Below are 25,916 nucleotides of genomic sequence, written 5' to 3'. Positions count from 1 at the left end.
TGTTGAAGCTCGGAGAGATTTAGCTGATCGTGGGCAAGAAACACAAAGTTAACATGCAAGGTACACGGCACAAAAACAGAAAATGCTGGAAAATCTCAGCAGGTCCGACAGCATCTGTGGAGAGAGAATAGTCAATGTTTCGAGTCTGGATGACTCTTCGTCAGAGCTAAAAACAAAGAAAATAGGACAAGATTTATATTGTAAGGATGGGGAAGGGTTGGGGGTCACTGTAATTGGATAAAGGGAATGTGTAAGGTGATGATAAACGCTGAGAAAGGTGCTAAAAGCAGAAGAAGAAATGAAATAAAATGAATGGAAATGGGGTGGAGGTGGAGGGGAGAGTTCATGCTCTGAAGTTGTTGAGCTCAATGTTCAGTCAGGAAGGCTATAAAGTGTCCACACGGAAGATGAGGTGCTGTTCCTCCAGTTTGTGTTGGGCTTCACTTGGACATTGCAAAAGGTCAAGGATGGACATGTGGACAGGAGAGCAGGGTGGGGGTGTTGAAGTGGCAAGCAACAGGAAGGTCTGGGTCCTGCTTGCGGACAGACTAAAGGTGTTCAGCAAAGTGGTCACCCAGTCTGCGTTTGGTCTCTCTGATGTAGAGTAGACCGCATTGGGAGCAGCAAATGCCAAAGACCAGATTAAAGGCAGTGCATGTGAAGCTCTGCTTCACCTGAAGAGAATGTTTGTGACCTGGGATGGTGAGCAGGGAGGAGTTGAAGGGGCAGGCATTGCACCTTCGCCGATTGCACGGGAAGGTGCCATTGACAGCGGTGAGATGTTGGGTGTGGTGAAGGAGTGGACCAGGGTGTCCCTGAGAGTACGGTCCCTGCAGAATGCTGACACGTGGAATGAGGGGAAGATGTGTTGTGGTGGCATGTGGCATGTTGGTCTTTATTGCAAGGGACTGGAGTACAAGAATATGGAAGTTTTGCTACATTTGTACAGGGTTTTGGTGAGACCGCACCTGGAATACTGTATCTCCATTTGGTCTCCATATTTAAGGAATTATATACTTGCATTGGAGAGAATCCAGCCAAGATTCATTAAATTGCTATAAATCAAAGTGTTGGCAAGACTCAGCAGGTCTGGCAGCATCTGTGGAGAGAGAAACAGAGTTAATATTTTGAGTCCGTATGACTCTTTAAAACCTAAACATTTTGAAGAAGAATCACATTGGACTCTATGTTAACTCCCTCTCCGTGGATGCTGTCAGACCTGCTGAGCTTTTCCCACATTTTTGTTTTATTTCAGAATTCCTGCATCCGCAGTGTTTTGTTTTTATTTCCCTAAATAGGTTCCCTGGGATGAGAGGGTTGTCCTATGATGAGAGGCTGAATAAATCGGGTCTATGTTTTCTGGAGGTTAGAAGAATGAGAATTGATCTAATTGTAGCATACAGGGTAGAATTTCCCCTGCTGGGAACCTAGAACGTGCAGGCACAATCTCATAAGGGACTGATCATTTAGGACTGAGATGAGGAGAAACTTCTTCACTCAAACGGTTGTGAAGCTCCGGAGTTGCCTTTCCAAGAGAATTGTAAATGTTTCATTTTTCAACCTGCGTAAGGCTGAGATGGACAGATTTTTGTCAGGGAATCAAGGAATATGAGGAACAGGCCGGAACACAGAGATGAGGATGAAGATTAGCCACGATGGTATTGAACAGTGGAGCAGGTTGGATGGGCCATGTGATCCACTCCTGTTGTCGCTTATGTTCCTACAGCAATCTTTGGATATTGGTATTTAACTCAGCAATTGCTCCTCGCCTCAATTTGCTGAACCATTTTTGCATTGATAACGGTGAGTGTTAATAGCCTCACTGTTTTTATTGTTTAAACCCTCAACTTTGACTTTGTTTCTTTGCTCCTTAGTTGCAGACTTCTGGGTTATTGGGATCTAGTGATCTTAATGTGGGTGCTGCCATTGCCTGCTTCCTGGCCCAGGATGGAGCAGACATTAATTACACCAACTACAAAGGCAAAACACCTCTCGATCTGGTCACAAATGGCAGGATAATACAGGTGGTCAAAAGTTTTGCAGAGAAATTCAGGTAAAGTAGCAATATCTAAAAACTTGTGTCATTTACTTTGCGGCACGGTAGCACAGTGGTTAGCACTGCTGCTTCACAGCTCCAGGGTCCCGGGTTCGATTCCCGGCTCGGGTCACTGTCTGTGTGGAGTTTGCACATTCTCCTCGTGTCTGCGTGGGTTTCCTCCGGGTGCTCCGGTTTCCTCCCACAGTCCAAAGATGTGCGGGTTAGGTTGATTGGCCAGGTTAAAAAAAATTGCCCCTTAGAGTCCTGGGATGCGTAGGTTAGAGGGATTAGTGGGTAAAATATGTGGGGGTAGGGCCTGGGTGGGATTGTGGTCGGTGCAGACTCGATGGGCTGAATGGCCTCCTTCTGCACTGTAGGGTTTCTATGATAATTATTTTGGTCTTTGAGTGCATTCTGCCCTAACCAACATTAAAAGTACTCATTGCATTAACCTCGTTATACACCATGAGAGTGGATAAAGTATTGAAAAAAGAGGTGAGCTATCCTTGCTTCAGAAGCTTAGCAGCCGCATGCTGCTAGTTTAGGCTGGCGATTATCATACAGCTGGGATTTTAAACCACAAGTGAACCGGTTTTCTTTGTATATATTTGTTCCTCCCTCATCCCAGCTCACTCCCGTTATCCCCTCTCCTCCCGATGTCACTGACTGGTGCTGAACTGAGGTGGTTAAATGTCTGTGCTAAAGGATTGGGAAGGGGGCAGAGAGTTGCTGCCAAGGTTTCCATTTATGATTATATCTGTGTGTGGATAGAACTGGACTCGGCTGTGATGCATCTGTAGTCAAATATGCTGCCAACATCCACGGTTTAAACTCGCATGTGAAAAATGGGCAAGGCAAAGATGGTGCCCAATAACTGGGCAACTGTATCCAAACGTAAGCAGCAAACAAGAAAACAAAAAATCATTGTCAAACTCATAACGTTACAGTTTTATTCATGGCAATACAATTTTTAACACTGAGAAATTTACTCAGTTGTTATATCAATTAATTATTTCTATGCTCTCTTTTAAGCTTTATTTTAAAATGTGTTAACCCATGATTAGGTTATAGCCTCTCAATTAGTTAAATTATATGAATTTTACCATCAAACACTCTCGGCTGCTCTATTTCTGTCAGTGGCAGGGGTTTGGACAACATGGGCCTTTAATTAAATCTGTGGCAGTATTTTAAACTGTGTTGTTAGAATTTGCCTCCCATGGAAAAACCCATATATGCCTCTCCTTCCATTGAAACCAAATCGCTGGGATGAATTGCAAAGTTCTGCTGTTGTCAAACTCTAATATAGAATTGATGGGCAGCATGTTTCAACTTCAAGGAGTCAGTAAAATTTACTGTGTGCGTGTGTGTGTGTCATGGTGCTTGTTATGAGTCAGAGGATACGGTGTTTTATAACACAGAAACATTATACCACATAAAGTCTTATTATTCTCCTAGAATGGGTGTTCCTTTGAGGTTACAAAGTCTACTTGCCATTAAGTAAACACTGGGTGAGTTAATACCATATCTGAGAATGCAGATGTCCTTCCTTTACTGTTTTGTGTTCCTCAAGAGTTATTTTGTTTTTCTTATACTTCAAAGTGTGACACAGAAAACTGAATGTGACACTTGGAAGTGTGATGGGCAGGTAATGCGCTCCAGCCAAGCTAGTCTACCTTTTCTGATTGTTACACAGACAGTAACCCAGTTATGGAAAAGGATTCCCCTCGCTGTTGCAATTGGAAAACCTAAGCCATTGTTTTTAATAAAATTATTACAGGCAAATCACCTATGATATTGCTCACAGTAAATTAGCGAAAGCAGTATTTATTCAGAAAAGGACTTTTGAACTGTGTAATACGCTGCATTTGCCACCTTTTGAAGGAAAATTGTTTCCTTAAGGCCAAAAATATCGAATGATACGTAAACTGAGTTCAGAATCTTGGCGTTCTTTTCAAGAAGATCAGTTAAGAGGCCGACGTAGCTCCAGTACGCGTGATTGTGGACTTCCTCCTGTAGATTCCAAATGCTACATTTAATTCTTTCTACCTTTTTCACAAATGTGCCATGAAAATTTTGATTGGTTTATGATGCCTCGAGTGTCTTGGGACAAATGTGCACACGTGAAGTTTTTATAATAAGCACTACATAAATACGTCTTCTGTTTGTGATTTATAAAGCACTGTTCCCTATTGACCCGCAACTCCCCTCACTATCTCAACCACCCCCCTGCCTGCCCACCCATCCGCCTCCCCCAAACTCACCCCTCAGTTGCCAAAAGGTTGGATTCCACGGTAGATGAATTTACAAATCCGGCGTCACCAGGCGAGTGTGCCAAAGTGATGGGTACACTTGGCATTGTCTTATGGCCGATCGCTGGGATGATCATGAAAGAACCATCAAGAAATTGCTGACTGCATGACTGTGTGTGCCCTGACATGATTGTGCAGCCCAAGGAGTCATATGGTGAACATAAGGGAGAGTTGGCAGGAATGAGGCCTTTTGTTTCAAAATTCCGACAAGAAATGTCCTTTAATCTTCTCTCTCTCTCTCTCTTTCAGGGGATCACAGCTGCAGTCAGGGGGGACAACAGTTCTGCGGCGTGTCCATACCACTCCAAATACTATGACGAATCTTTTACTGCCTGTATCAGCAGGTCCTGCTGAGTGTCTGGTGTGTTCGGAGCTATCCTTGCTGGTTCAGTTTTCACCCTGTCAGCACACTGTAGTATGTGAAGGTACAGTCTGCAATCTCTAACGGTGAACTCCAAACTGTGTCTGCTTCCATGTGCTAGAATAGAATCCCTACAGTGAAGAAGGCGGCCATTTGGCCCATCGAGTCTGCACCGACCACAATGCCACCCAGGCCCTGTCCCCTTAATCCCATGTATTTACCCTGCTAGTCCCCCTGACGCTAAGGGATGATTTACCATGGCCAAATCAACTGTGGGAGGAAACCCACACAGACACAAAGAATGCGCAAACTCCACACAGACAGTGAGCCAAGGCCGGATTCGAACCTGGGTCATTGGCGCTCTGAGGCAGCAGTGCTAATCACTGTGCCACCGTGCTACCAACAGCATCCTTATAATTTGAGTCTTTATTCCCTGATGGAACTGATCATTTTGCAATCAAAGAGAACGGGACAACTTACATGAGCTCAGTTTAACCAAACTAAACCCAATTTAACTCGCTTGCTAAAAATGCTGTTGATGTGGTGTATGTGGATTTCCAAAAGGCACCACACTTTAGGAGGGATGTGAAGACATTTGAGAGAGTGCAGAAAAGATCCATAAGCATGGTTCCAAAGATGAGGAACTTCAGTTACATCAAAGTTCTCCTTTGAGACAGGAAGGCTGAGGGAGATTTGACGGGAGGAATTCAAAATCGTGAGGGGTCTGGACAGAGTAGATAGGGAGAGACTGTTCCGATTGGTAGATGGATTGAGAGCCAGAAGGCACAAATGCAAGGTAATTGGCACAAGAAGCAATGGAAACGTGAAGAAAAACCTATTCACGCAGTGAATTAAGATCTCAGAATCCCTACAGTGAAGAAGGAGGCCATTCGGTCCATCGAGTCTGCACCGACCACAATCCCACCCAGGCCCTATCCCCACAACTCCATGCATTTACCCTAGCTAGTCCCCCTGACACTAAAGGGCAACTTAGCATGGCCAATCTATCTGGGACGCATTGCCTCAGAGTGTGAAGGCAGGAGCAGTTGAGGCTTATCAAACAAAATTAGATCATTATCTGAGAAGAAAGTGTTTGAAGGAATGTGGCAAAAAGGCAGAGGAGTAGTACTTGGTGAGTCGCTCCTTCAGAGGGCCAGGAAGATAACAATGGGCTGAATGGCCTCCTGTGCTGTACTGATTTTATGAAGGGGAGGTATATTTGCCTTCAATGATGATGAACTGTCAAAAACAAGTTGTAATAAAGGGATTTGGGTAACAGGAATTAAAAGGGAGCAGCCAATCATTTCTCCGCAACAGTGTTTCAGTACTCGCTAGCAGCCACTTAATTAGAAGCATAGAATCCCTATAGTGCAGGAGGAGGCCATTCAACCCATCGAACCTGCACCGACAACAACCCCACCCAGGCCCTATCTCCGTACCTCCACGTATTTACTCCGCTAATCTCCCTGACACTAAGGGTCAATTTAGCACATCTTTGGAGTGTGGGAGGAAGCCGGAGCACCCGGAGGAAACCCTCGCAGACCATGCACAGTCACCCAAGGCCAGAATCCAATCCAGGTCCCTGGCGCTGAGGGACAGCACTGCTAACCACTGTGCCCACCATGCCAATACTCCAACAGACAAAATCATCAAACAGCTAGCTCCTAGTAAGTAGTAAATAGCACAGTAATGGAATCACAAGAAACAGTTTTTAAAGAAGGCACAAAGTGACTGAATCAGCACCATCCCTCAATGCTGATAATTTATTCTTAATTTATGGGATGTGGGCATCGCTGCCTGGGCCAACATTTTTTGCCCATCCGTGAGGGCATTTAAGAGTCGCAACCACATTGCTGTGGGTCTGGAGTCACATGTAGGCCAGACCGGGTAAGGACATGAGTGAATCAGCTGGGTTTTCATGACAATAGTTTCATGGTCTTTTAATTCCAAAAATTTGTTGAATTCAAATTTCACCATCTGCCATGGGATTTGAACCCGGGTCCCCAGAACATTACCCTAGGTTTCTGGATTACTAGTCCAGTGACAGTACCTCCATACCACTGCCTCCCCCTAATGCCCAAGCAGATAATTGTGTATGCGTCAATACAGCCCCCAAATAATGTTGGATCGCTCAATATACTGAGGACTTTACTCAGAGGGAAAGGAGAATGCAGTGACCACTGTCCACATCCAAAAAACAATGAGACCCAATGGCCAACCATTACTGCACCCATTGAAGTAGTTGCACAGATAGACTGGCTGGGGAACTAGATCATAATATTGATGTGGAAGCACAGTGTGATGTACCAGCTCATCGTGTCAGCTCATCTGGTTTAATCATAGAATCCCTACAGTGCAGAAGGAGGCCATTTGGCCCATCGAGTCTGCACCGACCACAATCCCACCTATCCCCATAACCCCTCATATTTACCCCGCTTATGCCCTTGACGCTAGGGTTAATTTAGCAAGGCCAATCAAACTAACTTGCATATCTTTGAACTGTGGGAGGAAACCGGAGCAGCCGGAGGAAACCCATGCAGACACGGGGAGAATGTGCAAATTCCACACAGACAGTGACCCAAGCCAGGAATCGGACCTGGGTCCCTGGCGCTGTGAGGCAACAGTGCTAACCCACTGTGCTACCGTGCCGCCCATGTTCAAGATACTTTTGTGAAACTGTTCAGAAATACCCAGCGTACTAATCTGTGATCTATTTATCATTATATTCAACACTCTATGACAAAAAATCAAAAGGAAATGGATATCCATCATAGATGCTGATTTCTCACGTTTCTTATTTCGTTCACAGAGTGTTCTGTAAGAATGAAGAAATGCATCAAATGCCAAGTGTCTATAACAAAGAAAATCAGACATGGTAATGTATTTAAATCATTCACAGTTGAAACATTGTCTACAGCACAGCTCTTGCATATGTGGTTTAGATGCAGCCCAGAGAGAATAAGGTGTCTCTAGCTGCTGAATGACAGAAATAGAATTAGTGAATTCGATTCCAAGGACAAGGAACAGTAAGTTCTGGTAAATATAGCCACAAACGCAATGATTTGCGGTTTTTATCTAAAAATGGATGGAATCATGGCAGAGGTTTTACAGGATAGAAGAATGTAACCATGGAGTTATCCTTTAATAACAGTTAACAAAATGCAAGGTTCTATCAAACATGATTGGTTTGCCACCCTTCCACCCAAAATGCCAGACTTCACTGCTGTCTAGAACTCCATCTCTAACCAGCAAACCTCGGCGAGGGAAAGCAGACATGCTCGAATATTAATCAAGGTAGAGATTTAAAATGGAAATGTTCCAGGTTTGGGAGTGCAGTGCTGCACTATCACAGCTCTTAAAGCAGACAAAAATAATCATTTTTTGAAATAAGACAAGAAATTTGCAGCCGTCACCAATTACTTTTTAATTGTGTTTAGTATTTATGCAGTGGCTAAGTTGTCCAAATCCGTGTCAGGCAAATATCATTATCCCTACTTATTTATGGCAAAGAAGTGGATGGGGTCCTTTTCTTTGTCTTCAGCTGAAAACATTTCTTTTAAAACCGATGTTTTCTTTAGGGGTTTTATTAGATTGAAATGATAACACTTGCTTGTAATTTCAGTATGTTTCCCAAATTGGATGTTAATGCAAGATTCCAACTCTCTTTGTGGAACTTCCAGCCAGAGCATTTATAAATGTGGAAACCTAGGTAAAGGGATGAGGCCAATAGTACACGGCATCACCTACTTGAATAGAGTAGAAGAGGACGCAAGGTAACTGAGGAATCAAAAGGATAAGAGGGAAGGGGAAAAAGTAAGATTGAGAAGGAGGAAGAGGGAATTTAAACAAGTCTGGCAACAAATTCAAACACAAACTTAAAGAAAGAACTCACGTTTATACAATATATCTCATGATGTCTCATAGCGTCCAACATATACTGGCCTGCGTTTTGCAGTCAGCAGAAAACGAATCGCGCTGTCCATTCATTACACTTAGCGCTGCCCACAGATATGTTGTGAGCATTGTGCAAAAAGCTACAGTGATTGCGATTCCAGCCTAGTTCAGTGAATTGTACAGAGGATCCGGCCGTAGTGTATATAGGGCATGCAATAGCATGTCTCTCTCCAACCAATCAGATTGAAGAATGCTTACTGAGACATAAACCAGAAAGTGTAAATTAGAATAGTTAACTCGATATAAAATCACATACAGAAAGCAAGATAAGAGGGAAGAAAGAAGGATGGGTTGAGAGAGAGAGAGATCAAAGAGAAAGAAAATGTTTTATTTTCATATTTAAATTTCCAAAAGTAATTGTAATCTGGACGAAGCAGACTCCACATTTGTAATAGTAAATTTTCAGTCACAGAGATTGTTTGGTACCAACTGAAACTTATTGTTTAAAATTTTACTTAAATTTGAATATACCAGTCCTAACTTTTTCAGGCTTATTTAGGGATTAGCTAATGGATAAATACCGTAACTTCCATTGTGAAGTTTCATTGTGATCGAATCCCTCGATGAGGACCAAATGGAACTTTCTGATTTCCTAATTGAAGTGTGCATGTACAGACATTGATGCTCAATTTACTGTTTGATCATTTTCTTGATACAAAATCAGGGCCATTGAATTGCTTTAAAGAGCTGCTACATGGGCAGCAATATAACAAATGACCATTTAATCTAATTTTCAAAGTAAGGATTGGAAAAAAGACTGATAAGTCAAGGCACAGGGGGTGTTCTCTGCTCTTTATTGAATAGTGCCATGGAGCTGAATATTCCCAGTCCCAATGAAACGGGAACAAAGATGGGGCAGTAGGAAAAGTGGCTGCTCGCAGCCTCCATTTCTGTTTTCCCCCTGGGGGAAGGGAGCAGGCTTTGAATCAGGCCCACCCTTATTCACTCAGTGTTTACCATCAATCCCTGTTAATTTTATTTAATTTTTAGCGAGACAGCTGGATTTTGAGCAGCTGTTGTGTATTAGTCCAGCTCAATGGAGGCTGTTACAGGGCTGACTGTAAGCTTATGTAACAAGATGCAGTTCGCAGCACCATTGTGAAGCGGCTGTGTGTGATAGGGGGCTTCATAAGAACATAAGGACATAAGAAATAGGAGCAGGAGTAGGCCATCTAGCCCCTCGAGCCTGCCCCGCCATTCAATAAGATCATGGCTGATCTGAAGTGGATCAGTTCCACTTACCCGCCTGATCCCTATAACCCCTAATTCCCTTACCGATCAGGAATCCATTTATCCGTGATTTAAACATATTCAACGAGGAAGCCTCCACCACTTCAGTGGGCAGAGAATTCCAGAGATTCACCACCCTCTGAGAGAAGAAGTTCCTCCTCAACTCTGTCCTAAACCGACCTCCCTTTATTTTGAGGCTGTGCCCTCTAGTTCTAGTTTCCTTTCTAAGTGGAAAGAATCTCTCCATCTCTACCCTATCCAGCCCCTTCATTATCTTATAGGTCTCTATAAGATCACCCCTCATCCTTCTAAATTCCAAAGAATACAAACCCAATCTGCTCAGTCTCTCCTCATAATCAACACCCCTCATCTCTGGTATCAACCTGGTGAACCTTCTCTGCACTCCCTCCAAGGCCAATATATCCTTCCGCAAATAAGGGGACCAATACAGCACACAGTATTCCAGCTGCGGCCTCACCAATGCCCTGTATATGCCCTTCTTATGTATAAAACTTACTGACTTTAAAGCACACCAGTCTGTACTGTCCAGGCAACCTGCTGTCCTCTGAAATCTGGGGAATTCCAACTTTGCCAATTTCTGTTCTAAAACGTTCACGTGCAAACTGCTGCCAGAGGAGTCACTATGTGGCCCTCTTTTTGACTGACCTGCCATCGTTGCTATGTTCTTGCTGACTCATTGGACAGCAGACCAGTCCCTTAGGCGGTTAACTAAAGTTAAAATTTAAAGTTTATTTATTAGTCACAAGTCACAAATAGGCTTGCATTAACACTGCAATGAAGTTATTGTGAAAATCCCCTAGTCGCCACACTCTGGCGCACGTTCGGGTACACTGAGGGAGAATTTAGCATGGCCAGTGCACCCTAATCAGCACATCTTTCAGACTGTGGGAGGAAACCAGAGCACCTGGAGGAAACCCCCACTGACACAGGGAGACAGTGACCCAAGCCAGGAATCGAACCTGGGTCCCTGGCGCTGTGAAGCAGCAGTGCTAACCACTATGCCACCGTGCTGCCCAACTCAGTCAAAATAGCGGCCGATATCTGTTTGGCACTGGGTGGGTTCATGACCTGGAATTGAACCCACCTCCTGATTCCCACCTCCATGGAAAATCCAGACCATGATGTCTTCAATATATCCCTTGTATGGCAGAAAGGTAGATGGCACCGCTAACAAAACAGCTTGGAAGTTTCACAGGCTCAGAATGAGGAGTGGGGCTTGAACCTTCTGAATTCAGAGACAGTCTGACCCTTCCAGCTGAGATAAGCTGAATCTTTGCGATCTAGTAGTATTATAGCAAGTGACTCAATAAGATCAGAAGATCACAACATTTTCTTGTTGGAATATGGTACAAATAATTATAATGAGAAGTTTCTAATACTGATGTTCCACAATGAGGTGAATTTTTACACCAATTATACCAACGTTTAGAAACCTTAAAAGTATTTAAATGGCCTTTTACATTGCAGTATATTTCTGGTTTAACAGAAACTAGTAGAATGTTATTGTTCGCTTTTGTTTATGTTTCGAAGCTATTTAAATGTGCGATTTATTTGTTAACAAAATGTTAATTAAATATTACTTGAATCAAATGTGTCTAGGTCTAAATATTCACTTCTATTACCAGTCAATTATTCAACCTGGTTCAGTATTTATTGACTGCAGATACTTTCCTAAGATGCATTGCATAAAATCACTGTACTGTGACAGATCTTAAGGAGCATTTAACTGGTAGCTACTTGTGCTAAACTTAAGATTTACAGGTTCTGTGTTTCTCCCGAGACATTTTCAAAATGCACTGTGTTCAGTTTATTTGAGTTGTACAAATCTCAGTGTTGTCACTCTCGGGATGCTGGTATACATGTTGACAACAGACTGACGGAATGTTTTCATGCGACAGATAACACAGAAATTGAAAGCAGCTCCACTGCTGAACCGCCAGACCAGAGAAAACTGCTGGAACAGCTCCAGTCTCGATACAGGCAGATGGAAGAAAGGATAACCTGCCCCATATGCATCGACAACCAGATTAAACTGGTGTTCCAGTGTGGTCACGGTTCCTGTCTAGAGTGCAGTGTTGCCCTGAAAGCATGCCCCATCTGTCGCCAGAACATTCGAGAACGGATACAGATTTTTGTTTGATGCATGGCAAACCTCTTTTTCTATAATTCTGTTCTTTCGGAACATTCTCTGTACTGTACCTTTTCTGTGGTACACTGTGTTTGTGTTTGTAATCACCTTCCGTTTTAGTCCATGGCACCTTGGCATCAGTGCAATTAGAATCCATGTGATTGAGGTTTGTACATGCTGTGATCCAGCGAGAGACTAGAATTGCATTTTTGATAACTCAAAGGTCCACTGTAAGTTCAGTGGATGATACGTTAACAACAAAACAGCAAAGTTGTACAGAACACAAAGCGAGTTTATTAACCATTGAATGTTGGGCCCTGTTTATAGTTACAAATGCTTGCAAAATGCACAAAGCTACAGTAAAAAAAAACTTACTGTGTATGTATTTATATAAAAACTACAGTGTAATATAATCCATAATCTAACAACTGTGGCTTATGGTCGGTTGTATATATTTAAACGTTCCAGGAATATAAAATGTCACTTCAACGATCTTCCAGATACAACACCTATCAGCCAGAGCTAGCCTTTTCCATCTGCATCCCAAGCTAACAACAAAACAGCAGCTTCTGCAGCACAGAACTAATTATTTCAAGTAATAAAATCATTAATTTTTAAACACTTTATTTTAAACATATCCTCTTCTAACTTCTGTTATTGTGGCTAGATTAGACAGCTAATATATTACATTGAATGTTGTCCTGGTGATGTGGTAAAATGGCAAGGATTGGGGTTGAGCCGGGGAGGGTAATACCTAGAATATCAAACAGATTAATTAATTATTTAAATATGTCGAGCGCATTTCTCTCTTTGTAAATGTAGTTAGTTTATTTGCCTGGAACCATAATTAAGTGATTAGATTTGACCCACTCTATCAACTCGACACTACAAAGTAAGATGGTAATGAAAATAAATTAAAGTTCCCTAGAAAATACTGAGAATTAATGCTTGTTTTGATCAATGAAATATTATCTTCTCACCCGGATATTCTGTTGTAAGATGTAATCATGTTTAAATATTCCAGGAAAATAAAAAAATCAGCAGAAATATGAATCAGATGCAATACCATCAAGGATTTGGAAACTAAGAGACCACTCCAATTCACCGGTCTAATTTTCAAATTGAATATTGTATTCAAGGGAGCAAAACAGGGATGAGGTCAGTGTAGTAATGAGATTCCGATTCTGGATAACTGCTGTGTTCTTTGTAAAGGTGTTATTACTAGATGTGTCAGTGATACCCAGGGACAGAGCTTTAATACTATGCCATCCTCCGTTATTACATTGGCACACTGTTCGCTATGGACTTCTTTGGTGTCTAATTAGAATGTATATTGTACGTTGGATTTGTGAGCCTGTGGCTCAATCTAATATTTTGAGATTTAGCAAGACCGTGATGTGATAATATTATGTTGTGACCTAATCTTTTCCAATTTGCCTGGGAAAGGAACAGTCGCACAGCATAAGTTACTTCAATCTCGAGAGGCAAAGTTAGAAAATACCATCAGTTCATTTGGCAAGATCAAGATGCTTAAGTTTATAGTTTTTACAAATAGGTCTAAAGAATTAAAAATACAAATGATACACAGGGTATCAGTCATAGCATTATAATTATATAAATAAAAATGCATTGACAAATACTACCTTTTAGTCCTTAGACATAATAAATTACGTATTTATTTGAATGAAAAGAACATGAAGAAATATTATTACTAGCTGGTGTTGCTTTAATGAAGAAAATGATTGTAGAAATGGAAACTAGGGTTTGAAAAAGATCATGGCAACATTTGGAGAAGATTGAAACTTTATTTTAACTTACAAAACTTATTCCACCAAATGAAACCACAAAGGTATTTTTAATTTAAAACAACCCTTAACAGGTTAAGGTAACAAATTTGCAAATGCAACTTGGAAAAGCAAAACGGATGGTATGTTTTGGTTAGTGTATAGATTGTGTTGCGTGGCCTGTATTAGCGTGGGGTAGTTTTTTTATTGAAACCTGATGAAGTTATTAGTATGTCATTTAGCTGAAACATTGCTTAGTTCAGCAGCCTTTATTAAATTGAATTTTGCAAATATGTGGCTCCAGGTTTCACGTGCCAAACAGATTGTACGACTTTGGAAAGTGTACGGTCAGGAATTGCTGTTTAAATAAACTCGCAGTTCCTAAATGCCTGGCTTTCTTGTGCACATTCCTCCTTGATCTTAAAATCTTTCTTGAAATTAAAGAAGGTGCATAAATTGATACTCAAGTCCTGGATCAAAGAGGGAAGATATCTTTGTGCAGTTTTGTCAGCTATGGAAGATTTAAACCAGAGTCAGAGTCTGTTTTCCAAGGTGAGGGGGGGCTGAGAGAAGGAGAAATCGAGCCATTGCTGAATTTTATGGTTACTCTATTTGTGAAGACAAATTGGCCGAACCGTTCCAGGGTTTGGCTTTTTAAACCATCAACCATTTTGTCATAAACCAGTGTCATTAACCAACCAACTGGAAAACATTTGGACATATGCTGAAGAACACTATGAAGATTATTGGAAAGCAGTGATTTCTTGTGCATTGCACGTTGGTCAGAAACTCTGGAGATCTGTTGTTTCTGGAGACAATGTTTAACAGATCCTTTCATTGCGAAGCAGTGCAGCACTGTTGCTATTAACAATCATCGTGGACTTCAGTGTTCAGCAATAGACCTAAGACCCTGGTCTTAATGCATTGTATCTGCTCCTTTTCAGACATTTATCAATAAGTAAGTACTTGCGCCTGAAAGAACTTAACAGAAAGATTAGCAAAAAAAAAATCACAGCAAATAGAATGGGAAATGTGAGACCACAGGACTTTGTTACTGTATTTTTAGCTTAACATCTGCATTAGAAGTTTTGTTCTCATGGCCTTATCGTTTCCTGCTGGGTTACTGTATCCTCATGTTGAAGTTCTATACTGTGAATAAATTATTTTGAATTACTGTTGTGATTGATGACTCCGCTTGCATTAAAATGAGGAGAATTTATTCCTATATTCATCATAGAAGAAGAAATCATAGAAACCCTACAATGTAGAAAGAGGCCATTCGGCCCATCGAGTCTACACCGACCACAATGCCACCCAGGCCCTACCTCCATATCCCTACATATTTACCCGCTAATCCCTCTAACCTACCCATCTCAAGACACTAAGGGGCAATTTTAGCACGGCCAATCAACCTAACCCGCACATCTTTGGACATATTGATTGAAGAAAAAAACTTCGAACAGAATGTTCCTGAATCTCTCCCAATCATGTGTGTGTGTGTTCGTGTGTCATAGAGGTTTACAGCATGGAAACAGACCCTTTTTTTAAACCCCTAAGCTAGTCCCAATTGCCCGCATTTGGCCCATATCCCTCTTTACCCATCTTACCCATGTAACTGTCTAAACGCTTTTTAAAAGACAAAATTGTACCCACCTCTACTACTACCCCTGGTAGCTTGTTCCAGAGATTCACCACCCTCTGTGAAAAAATTGCCCCTCTGGACCCTTCTGTATCTTTCCCCTCTCACCTTAAACCTATGCCCTCTAGTTTTAGACTCCCCTACCTTTGAGAAAAGATGTTGATATCTAGCTGATCTATGCCCCTCATTATTTTATAGACCTCTATAAGATCACCCCTTAGCCTTCTACGCTCCAGGGAAAAAAGTCCCAGTCTATCCAGCCTCCCCTTATAACTCAATCCATCAAGTCCCGTGTGTGTGTGTGTGTGCGCGCGCGCGTTCGTGAGTATTCGTGTGTTCGTGCCTTTGTTCCTGATGGGTCCTGCGTCACAAAATAACAATAGAGTTCTTTCCAGAACAGTGCTTATTTGAACAAAGCGATATTATTGGATTATATCTACCTGTGAATGGAGAACTGCTATTTAGGCATAAGAGTATTTACCACCATAACTATCCCAAAGGTTGTCAACTAACTTTGATTCTCAGAACAGATAAGACACTGGCTGGAATTTTCTGGTCATTTTCGCCGGTGGGATTTCCCAGTCCCGCTGGTGACAAACTAGCGGCAGGGGGTGCATAGAATGGGAAACCCCGTTGACGTTATAGGGATCAGAAGATGGCCAATGGTAGACTGCCTCTGCTGCCACCAAACACGCCACGGGTGGGGCGAAACGTCCGCTCACTGAGTCAGTTTTCCTGGTCCGTATTTCCATTTTAATGTCTGGATGAAGCAGTGCATCCACAGTGTAAATGTACTGTGCTTTTCCAGAGTCAGATTCTGCACTGTTCCCCCTAGTGCTGGCTGAAACTCTTTAAAGTCAAGTAGTCTTGGAAGTGCATTCATAGAATTCCAGAATCCCTACAATGCAGAAAGAGGCCATTTGGCCCATCGTGCCTGCACCAACAACAATCCCACCCACGCCCTATCCCTGTAACCCCACATTTTTACCATGCTAATCCCCCTGACACTGAGTGGCAATTTAGCATAGCCAATCAACCTAACCCGCACATCTTTGGACTGTGGGAGGAACCCGGGGCACCCGGAGGAAGCCCACGCAGACACGGGGAGAACATGCAAACTCCACACAGACAGTGACCCGAGGCCGGAATCGAACCCGGGTCCCTGGAGCTGTGAGGCAGCACTACTAACCACTGTGCCATCACGCCACCCTTAGGTCTTAGCTGGTAGCCTGGGGCCTCAGGTTCCAGTGGAAATTTGTTGGAAATTCAGTTTTATGCCCACAAGTTTAAATACTTGATCACCAGCAAATTCACTCAGATTTTGTGAAGTATTGGAAGAGTCATAGCAGATCCTGAGGGCCTTGATAAGGTAGATGCTGCGAGGGTGATTTCCCCCTCCCTTCCTTGGGGAAATCTTAGAACTGGAAACAATGTTTAAAAATTAGGAATCCCACATTTGAGATAGCGATGAGGATATTTTTCTTTCAAAAGATTGTTAGCCTTTGGAATTCTCTTCCTTAGAGTCCAGCGGAGGCTGGGTCATGGAGTATATTCAAGTCGGAGTTGATTGACGAGTGAGGTGAGGGATATGGGGAACAGGCAGGAAAGTGGAATTAAGGCCTCCATCAGATCCGCCATGATCTTATTGAATGTTGGAACAGGCTTGAGAGGCCAAATGGCCTATTCCTGCTTCTATTTCTTCTTATGAAAGGAATTTAATATCAAATTATTGAGGAGCTAACTTTTGGTTTAAATGGAATTTGGCCCAATGCAGTTAATTGTAACCATATTTTATATCAGAAAAATTAACATTTTTAAAATGTGAAATATGGCAATTTTGATGGACTTAAAAATCATTCATTCCCTTCAGTAAACATGGTACAGTAAGATTCCTTGGGTAGAATTACCATTGAGGATATGTGGGTGGCACAGTGGTTAGCACTGCTGCCTCACAGTGCCAGGGACCCAGGTTCAATTCCAGCTTCAGGTGACTGTCTGTGTGGAGCCGACACGTTCTCCCCATGTTTCTGGTTTCCTCCCCCTGTCCAAAGATGTATGAGTTATGTTGATTGGCCATGCTAAATTGCCCCTTAGTGTCAGGGGGGACTAGCAGGATAAATACATCGAGTATGGGGATAGAACCTGGGTGGGTTTGTGGTCGGTGCAGGCTCGATGGACCGACTGGCCTCCTTCTGCACTGTAGGGATTCTATAATCCTATGATCTGTTTGATTGTTTATTCCATGTGTTCTGGTTTTATAAAGGACTATTATTTTCTCAAAGTCGAGTTGGCTGATTACACATTCAATTCACAGATTTCTGTTTTTAGTAACTAAATTTGTTTCTGTGTGTAATGATCATGGGCTGCCTGAGCCTTTGGGAAATATTTATGGGGCCCACCCTATGTTTGTCCTCTCCACTTTACCACATCCTGCCTGTCAGCTCCCTCTCCATCTCCACACCACCACTTGCTGCTTTCTTTCCCATCTGCAAAGGTCACTCCTGGTGAACATCTCCAAACATTTTGCAGTTGAACAGCTGCAAAGGAGGTGGTGCTGGAAATGAGTGGAGTTATTTGTGTCCCTGGTTGTGGAGATGGGAATTTTCCAACTACTGTTGACGCTATTAATAAAAGCTCCCACATGTCACTTCATGTTGACTTGCTTTCAGCGGTAGGTGAAAACTGATCAGCTTTATAATGTTGAATTGCAATATTCTTACCCAGTCTCTGATTTGAATATTTTATCTCCCTCCGAGTCTCCATTTTTGCAGCAGGAGTTAGTGGATGTTGTGAGCAGTGAATCTACAAAGCGGTTCAGTCCCTCCAACAGTGCATCATCACAACACTCATTCAGCCATTCACCAGTTCAGATACTCACACTCCGGGGGATCTGGAAGAGAGTGAGTTGGGTTTTCAATTTGTGACCCACACTTAACAAGTAAGTAAAAGAACATAACCCCCTACTGCACTGTAGGGATTCTATTTGGCCTATTGAGTTTATACTGACTCTCCGACAGAGCATCTCACCCAGGCCCACCACCGCCCCCACCCTATCCCTGTGTCCCATGCATTTACCACAGCTAATCCCCTCTAACCACATCCTGGAACACTAAGGGGCAATTTGTCACAGCCAATCCATCTTATCTGCACATCTTTGGACTGTGGGAGGAAACCAGAGCACCCAGAGGAAACCCATGCAGACATGGGGATCCCTATTTTATCATTTTGATTCTAAGTGCTGGGCGGATTTGAAACGGGGAGTGTTTCAGATCTGACTTTTAGACCCGTTCTCAGCTGCCCCCATGCGCACTCTGCCTGAAAAAATATCAGCAATTCCGAATAGCGCTGCACAAGCCTGTGGACGGGGCTTAACGCACCCAAAACCCTGCAGCTCCGATCAGCGCCTCCAACTGCGCATGCGCAGAAAAAAACATGATAGAATGCGGCTCCCCTACCACATCGCTCCCGGGCCGGATAATGCCTCGCCCTGGCCCCCACAGACATTGCCCCACCCCCACAACATTACTGACCCCAACCCCCCAAAACCGGTTTCAGGCAAAGTGGCAGCGGACCCCTCCTTCCCACTGATCACAGGCAGAGTGGCAGCAGACATCTCCCCCCCCCCCCCCCCCCCCCCCCCACTGATCTCAGACAATGACAGCGGACCCTCCCTTACCCCTCACTGATCACAGGCAGAGTGGCAGCGGACCCCCCCCCCCACACCAATCTGATGCAGAGAGCTGTCGGACGCTTGGCACTTACCCCCTCACTAACTGGAGTGCCTGAATTGGGATGGGTGAACGCGGTGGTAATGGGGGGAGTCCTGATAAGGTTGGGCGTGCCGCCCATTAAGTCAATTTAAATGCATGCAAATGTATTTAAATGGCTATCGTGTCCATTTCGGGCGAGGTCCCGATCACAGTCATTCTCGGGCATTGGTAAAGGGGGAACCAGCGTGCAGGTGGGCGTAGATCACGCTACTTGCCTCATGTCCAACTTTACCAAGTTTTTGCACCCAAAAACGGGTGCAACTTGATGGTAAAATCGGGCCCGGGGAGAACGTGCAAACTATACAGACAGTCACCCCAGGCCGGAATTGAACCCAGGTCTCCGGCGCTGTGAGGCAGCAGTGCTAACCACTGTGCCACCGTGCCGTCCCTGGTAGAGACAGGGACAATTGTGAAATGCCCACTTTGGAGGACACAACCCTTTCCAAGCTCTGCGTAGCTGGACGCTGCTACACCCCGGTGGGCATTGATCAGGAGGAGAATGATTGGGCAGCAGACAACCCACAAGGCATTGACACACCTTCAAAGTGCAGTCACGGTGATTGCAGAGATTGAAAGATTTAGCCTGGAGGATCTGAGTAGGAGGATTGACATCACAAGCCATTTAGATGATGTATTATTGGATAGAATAACCAGCATTGTGGACCATCAAATGTTCCAAACAAATGCATCTGTGCATGTCTTGACTACAGCACCAAATTCCAGATGCCAAACTGTCTGTCACTTTAACTGACATACCTTTGACCACATGATCTGCACTGAAGTGTCCTCCATCAATGAGGAGTGGAGTGAAGTGCAACTTGGTAATAAGATGGATGAGGGTGAAAGGGGATGTGGAAGTGGGGATGCTGTTCAAAACACTTGCATTTCTCACCCACAGCCCACCTCTCGGTCAGTCCCCAACGTGTAGACTCATTTTCCAGCAGCTAAATCTGGTCCTTCGCAGGGGCAGACGGAGGTATCTCTGGTCGGATCCTCACAGACTCCAAAACCCAGAGGATATTGACCAAGTGCTGAAATCTGAGTAACCTGCCCCTGGCTCTGCTGAGGCCACAACACATCATGTAGGAGTCACAGAAAAAGAGTAAAGTTTTATAGTTTCATAAATTTATGTGATTGTCCGAAAAAACATTGTTTTGATAAGCTTTTGTTATTTATTTAACCCACATAAATGTTCCTTTCCACCGCTTCCTGTCTTGTCCATTCTTGCACTTTGGGTGGTGATAAATCTTTGGTTTTTATTTCCGATTTCAAGCATCTGCAATATTTTGCTTTCCTGGTGGGTTTCAGGAACCAGTTTTGCTGGAATAAATCCGAGACCTATTAAACTGTAGGTATTTGCATGATGCAATTGTGGACTGCAATCTTAAAGTTCACCTGAAGCCTCAATGAAATAGCTTTTAATAAGGACTTGTCACATTCTGTGAGGGAAATCTTTGTTTTAGCATAGGGCATCATCCAACAATGCTACATTAACTATTAAAATCTGGAATCAACAATGATTGGTGATGTGGATAAAGAGGTTGCAATTCTTTGGTGATAAAAACATTTTAAAAAGGAGCAGGAATAAAAGTTTATTTACAGTATTTATTAGTCACAAGTAGGGCTTACATTAACACAGCAATGAAGTTACTGTGAAATTCCCCTAGTCACCACACTACGGCGCCTGTTCGGGTCAATGCACCTAACCAGCACATCTTTCAGACTGTGGAAGGAAACCGGAGCACCTGGAGGAAACCCGCGCAGATGTGGGGAGAACATGCAGACTCTGCACAGACAGTGAACCAAGTCGGGAATCAAACCTGGGACTCTGGTGCTGTGAGACAGCAGTGCTAACCACTGTGCCGTCACGTAACTGACTGAGCCCATTCTGCAATACAATAAATCATTGCTGAACCTGTGCATCAACTTCATTTTCCTGTCAAATAAATTGTTTGTCTGTTACAGAAGCGGCCTGATTTTCACTCCCAGCATTTTCTGTTTTTATTTCAGTATCGCAGTATGTTTCTTCTGTTTTGGTTTAGATCTCACTGTACAAATTAAGCTGATTTAGTTGAAAGGCTTTCTGCAAAACCATGGAATGGTGATAGTTGTGAAATGGCTAAATTCGCCTAATCCGAAGGTACGTATTTTTCATGTAGCTCAGAAAAGAGTATCGCTTGTGTCTGGGTTCAGCTTCAAATCTTTCCATGCTGGATGGGGTGACAAAGCCACGGTAATGGGTATGGTTATTGATCATTCCAAAATATGTTGGTGAGATTTCTGTTGGAGGTGAAAGCTCCACAATGCTTACGGGATAAAATTCTGTCAGCAGTGTCAGTGATAAAGATACTTGCCCTCACTCCTAACGTATGAGAAATGATCAATGTTGTCCAATAGTTCACCATGGATCTTGGTAATCTGAGGGCGTGTCGCACAGCGGGTGTTGGAATGGGGGTCAGAGGATCCCTACAATTTGCCAGAAGGGCCATTGAGTCTGCATCAGCTCTCTGACAATATCTAACCCAGGCGCTCGCTTAAAGCCTAAGCCATGGCTAATCCATCTAACCTAGACATCTTGGGACATTGAGGGGCAATTTAGCATGGTCAATCCACCTGACTTGCACATCCTTGGATGTGGGAGGAAAATGAGCAGCCAGGGGAAACCCATGCAGATATGGGGAAGAACATGCAAACTCCACACAGGCAGTCACCAAAGGCCGGAATTGAACCCAGGTCTCTAGTCCTGTGAGGTAACTGTGTCGTAACTGTGTCACCCGTGCCACCCACTAGGTTGTGTCGTAAGTGGAGTGTTGCAGCGAGGGAGATGGAAAAGAGTGTTGGTGCAATGACATTGCCTTGCTTGACCCTAGTGTTCACTCATATTGGGTATGTGGCAGATCCGTCGGTAAAGATCACAGCTTGCATGTCATCATGCAGTAGGCGGAGGGTGGATGTGATGAATCGCTATGGGCAGCCAGATTGGAGGACCATGCTCCACAATCTCTCCCCCAGCTGGGAGAAGAAGGCTTTTGTGAGATCAAAGAAGACCCATGAATAGAGATTGCTGCTGTTCTCTGCATTGTTCTTGCTGTGAGGATCATGTCCATTGTGCCTCTTGATGGATGGAATCCAAGTTGTGATTCTGGTAGGAGCTCTTCAGTGGTGGGGAGAAGGTAATTGAGAAGGGCTCTTGTAATTAACTTCCTTGTGGCCGACAGCAGAGATACCTCTTTAAAGTAACCGCAGTTGATCTTGTATCCTTTTTTTTGAAGATGGTCACAATTACGGAAACTTGGAGATCCCCAGCGCTCTCCTCCTTCCAGATGAGGTCATGTATTCATGCCAAGAGCACTTCACTGTATTCTAATTTTTCAGTGGGGAATTAATCTGTGCCGATGGCATTGTTGGTTCTTAGCTGTTAAAGGACCTTTTCACTCTCCTGTTGGACTGGGATTGTGCTGAGGTGGTGACGGGTAGCATGCTGTGGAGTGTGCTCGAAGGCGTTTGAGTGAGGAAATCCTCAAAGTGCTCTTTCCAAGAGCGCTGACTGTCTCTCTGTCATTGAGGAGCGCCACTGTTCCTGACAGCACTGAAGAATCCATGCATGTCGTTGGACTGTTGGCAAGTTGCTTTATTTGCTGCTCTCTTTCCACCACCGTCAGTTCTTCTGGTCACGTGTTTTTGGTTGGACTTCAACATTCATTTGTCTGTAGGTCTGATTTCTTTCCCATGAACCTTGGTGGTGCTTCCAGCTCAGAATTATCTTGTGCTTGCGATTTCGTAGTTCCAGGATCTCCTGGCCGTTCCGGTCAAACCAGCCTTGATATTTCCTGGTGAAGAAACCAAGAATATCCTGGCAGCTGCTGGTTATTGTGGATTGAAGGGCAGACAGGGCACTGTGAACATTCTGTGATTCCTGTTCATTGACCAGGTTGCTGGAGGTTCTGTCTGACTATGTCGCTTTTTCGCAGTCCTGAGTCCATTGACATTGATTTGCCTACAGCAGTCATCAACTCATTTCATGGCACAGATATTGGGAACACCCTTGTGATCCCTCACTCAGACAATGATGTAGTCAAGCAGGCGCCAATGTTTGTTACTGTAATTTAATTGCTGTAGTCTTTATCCTATTACACATGAAACTCTTATATCGTAATATTTTTGACAATTGAAATATTATCTATGACTTTATCAGCCAGGACATTGAGTACAAGAGTTGGGAAATCATGTTGCAGCCATATAAAACCTTGGTTAGGTTGCATTTGGAGCATTGCATGCAATTCTGGTCACCACACTACCAGAAGGACATGGAAGCTTTGGAGAGAGTGCAAAGAAGGTTCACCAGAATATTGCCTGGTCTCGAGGGTGTCGGCTATGAGGAGAGGTTGAATAAACTAGAATGGTTTTCACTGGAAAGATGGAGGCTTAGGGAAGACCTGATAGAGATCTACAACATTGAGAAGCATAGACAGGATAGATAGTCAGAAGCTTTTTCCCAGGGTGGAAGTGTCAATTACAAGGGGTCACAGGTTCAAGGTGAGAAGGGGAAAGTTTAAGAGAGATGTGCGAGGGAAGTTTTTCACGCAGTGAGTGATGGGTGCCTGAAACATGCTGCCGGAGGAGGTGGTGGAAGCAGGCACATTAGCAATATTTAAGAGGCATCTGGATAGGTACATGAATAAGGAGGGAATAGAGAGATACGGACCGAGTAAGGGCAGAAGGTTTTTTTAGTTTAGTTAGGGCATTGTGATCAGCACAGGCTTGGAGGGCCGAAGGGCCTGTTCCTGTGCTGTACTTTTCTTTGATCTTTGCTCCAATACAGATTGATAATCGGGTAAACAAGGCAAGCAGTTTTGATATTCTAAATACCCGAGCCATTTAATTGCAGATACACTCAATGTTTGCGAGTAAATTAATTAATGTGTTGGCAACAAATAAAGAGGGAGTAAATGTTAAATAGAATAATTGGCTGGTATTGAACAAAATCAACATGTTACAGCGGATAAGTCTATAAAACTATTAGTTCAATGCTTAGTCATTTAAGAGAATCACTGGTAAGAAAATGGAAGGAAAAACCCAGTCTGTTCCATTCATCTGTAATGTTATTTTTCCTGTTGTAAGAATTGTAAGATTCTATTTCAAGGAATTGGTCAAACTAAAAATATATTCTAACAACCTGCAAATCATTATCCTGGAACATGTTTGTTAATGGAAACGTATATTGTGCTTGGATAACACTATATATTATTTTTTCCTTGTATGTAAGAACATGGACAGATTTTTGGATGCTAAGGGAATCGGAGGGTACGGGGATAATGGGGGACGATGTAAACTAGCTAAATCAGCCATGATCTAATTGAATGGCAGAGGAGGTTCAAGGGGCCAAGTGAGAGTGGATAAGGAGCAGCTGTTCCACTTAGTTGAAGGGTCAGTCACAAGGGGACATAGGCTCAAGGTGAGGGGCAGGAGGTTTAGGGGGAATGTGAGGAAAAGCTTTTTTTACCCAGAGGGTGGTGACAGTCTGGAATGCGCTGCCCGGGAAGGTGGTAGAGGCGGGTTGCCTCACATCCTTTAAAATGTATCTGGATGAGCACTTGGCACATCATAACATTCAGGGCTATGGGCCAAGTGCTGGCAGATGAGGTTAGGTGGGAGTTCAGGTGTTTTTAATGTGTCGGTGCAGACTCGATGGGTCAAAGGGCCTCTTCTGCACTATATGATTCCATGACCTACACCTGCTCCTTATGTTCTTATGAAAAATATGTATTGGTTTAAACAGTATTAATGCACTAGCTTGCAGAAAGATAGAGGACATATCAAAAGAGTTTTTACTGTTTTATAGAGTAGACAGATAATATCTCCACTTTTGGTAAGATCAAAACTAAGGGCATCAGTTTAGTCACCAAGACATCAAGTTGGATATTCAGGAGAAATTTCTTTACCCAGAATGTGAAAAGTAAAACTCACTCCCACAGAGGGTGCTTGAGGTGAATAGTCTGGATTAGTTCTCAAATGTTTTAGTCCGCAGGGTGGGGCAAAAGACCCAAGGATCACCTATAGTTCTACCCACCCGATTTTACTTACCACTGCAAAAAATCTCACCAGAATTAATGGAAAAATGCCAGTGCTTTGGTGAGACACTAATGAAGTGATGTCTGCTTCCAAGCTGGAGAGTTTCGGTCTCAGAAAACTTGCTTATAAAACTGCATTTCTTGTTGGTCATGCTCAGTCACAACTTGTTGGGGTTGGTCTGGTCGTCTGAAATCACACGGACATGAGCATTCTGGCCTGTTCTCTCTTACACCTCAGTCGTGGAGTTTAGATCAGCGACTTGCATTGTGAACCATTCTATGGAGGACCACATCAAGAACCACTGGTTTGAATGGAATCTAGTTAAGTATATGAGAGAGAAAGGAGTAGGGAGTTATGCCAATGAGTCCAAGGATGAAAGGAGGCTGAAGTGAAGCACAAATGCCAGCATGGATTCAGGCCGAATGGTCTATTTCTGTGCTGCATATTTTCTATAACGATTTGTGTAAACTGATATTCGAGCCCCAGTCCTGAGCAATACACTGTATGCAATCCAAATGAGTGGGAGGTGATGGCGTAGTGGTATTGTCGCTGGATGAGTAATCTAGAGCTTTTACTTACACAACCTACTGACTCTCCTCCTCATGTGCTT

General features: G+C 43.3%; 1 protein-coding gene across 1 annotated transcript in view; it reads left to right on the top strand.

Annotated features, from left to right (window-relative positions):
- Positions 1 to 14,999, top strand: part of mib2 (MIB E3 ubiquitin protein ligase 2) — a 173,406-nt gene extending 158,407 nt beyond the window's left edge. Inside the window, exons 16-19 of the mRNA XM_078238623.1 lie at positions 1,875 to 2,053; positions 4,597 to 4,772; positions 7,518 to 7,583; positions 11,812 to 14,999. Of these exons, the coding sequence (XP_078094749.1) occupies positions 1,875 to 2,053; positions 4,597 to 4,772; positions 7,518 to 7,583; positions 11,812 to 12,053 (663 nt within the window). The 3' untranslated portion in view covers positions 12,054 to 14,999. The remainder of the gene's footprint in view (positions 1 to 1,874; positions 2,054 to 4,596; positions 4,773 to 7,517; positions 7,584 to 11,811) is intronic.
- Positions 15,000 to 25,916: the final 10,917 nt, after the last annotated feature.

This window comes from Mustelus asterias, chromosome 22 (genome assembly GCF_964213995.1).
Source record: "Mustelus asterias chromosome 22, sMusAst1.hap1.1, whole genome shotgun sequence".
Lineage (NCBI taxonomy): Eukaryota > Metazoa > Chordata > Chondrichthyes > Carcharhiniformes > Triakidae > Mustelus > Mustelus asterias.
The sequence above is the reverse complement of the archived record's forward strand: the minus strand, read 5'-3'. Positions and strand labels throughout refer to the sequence as shown.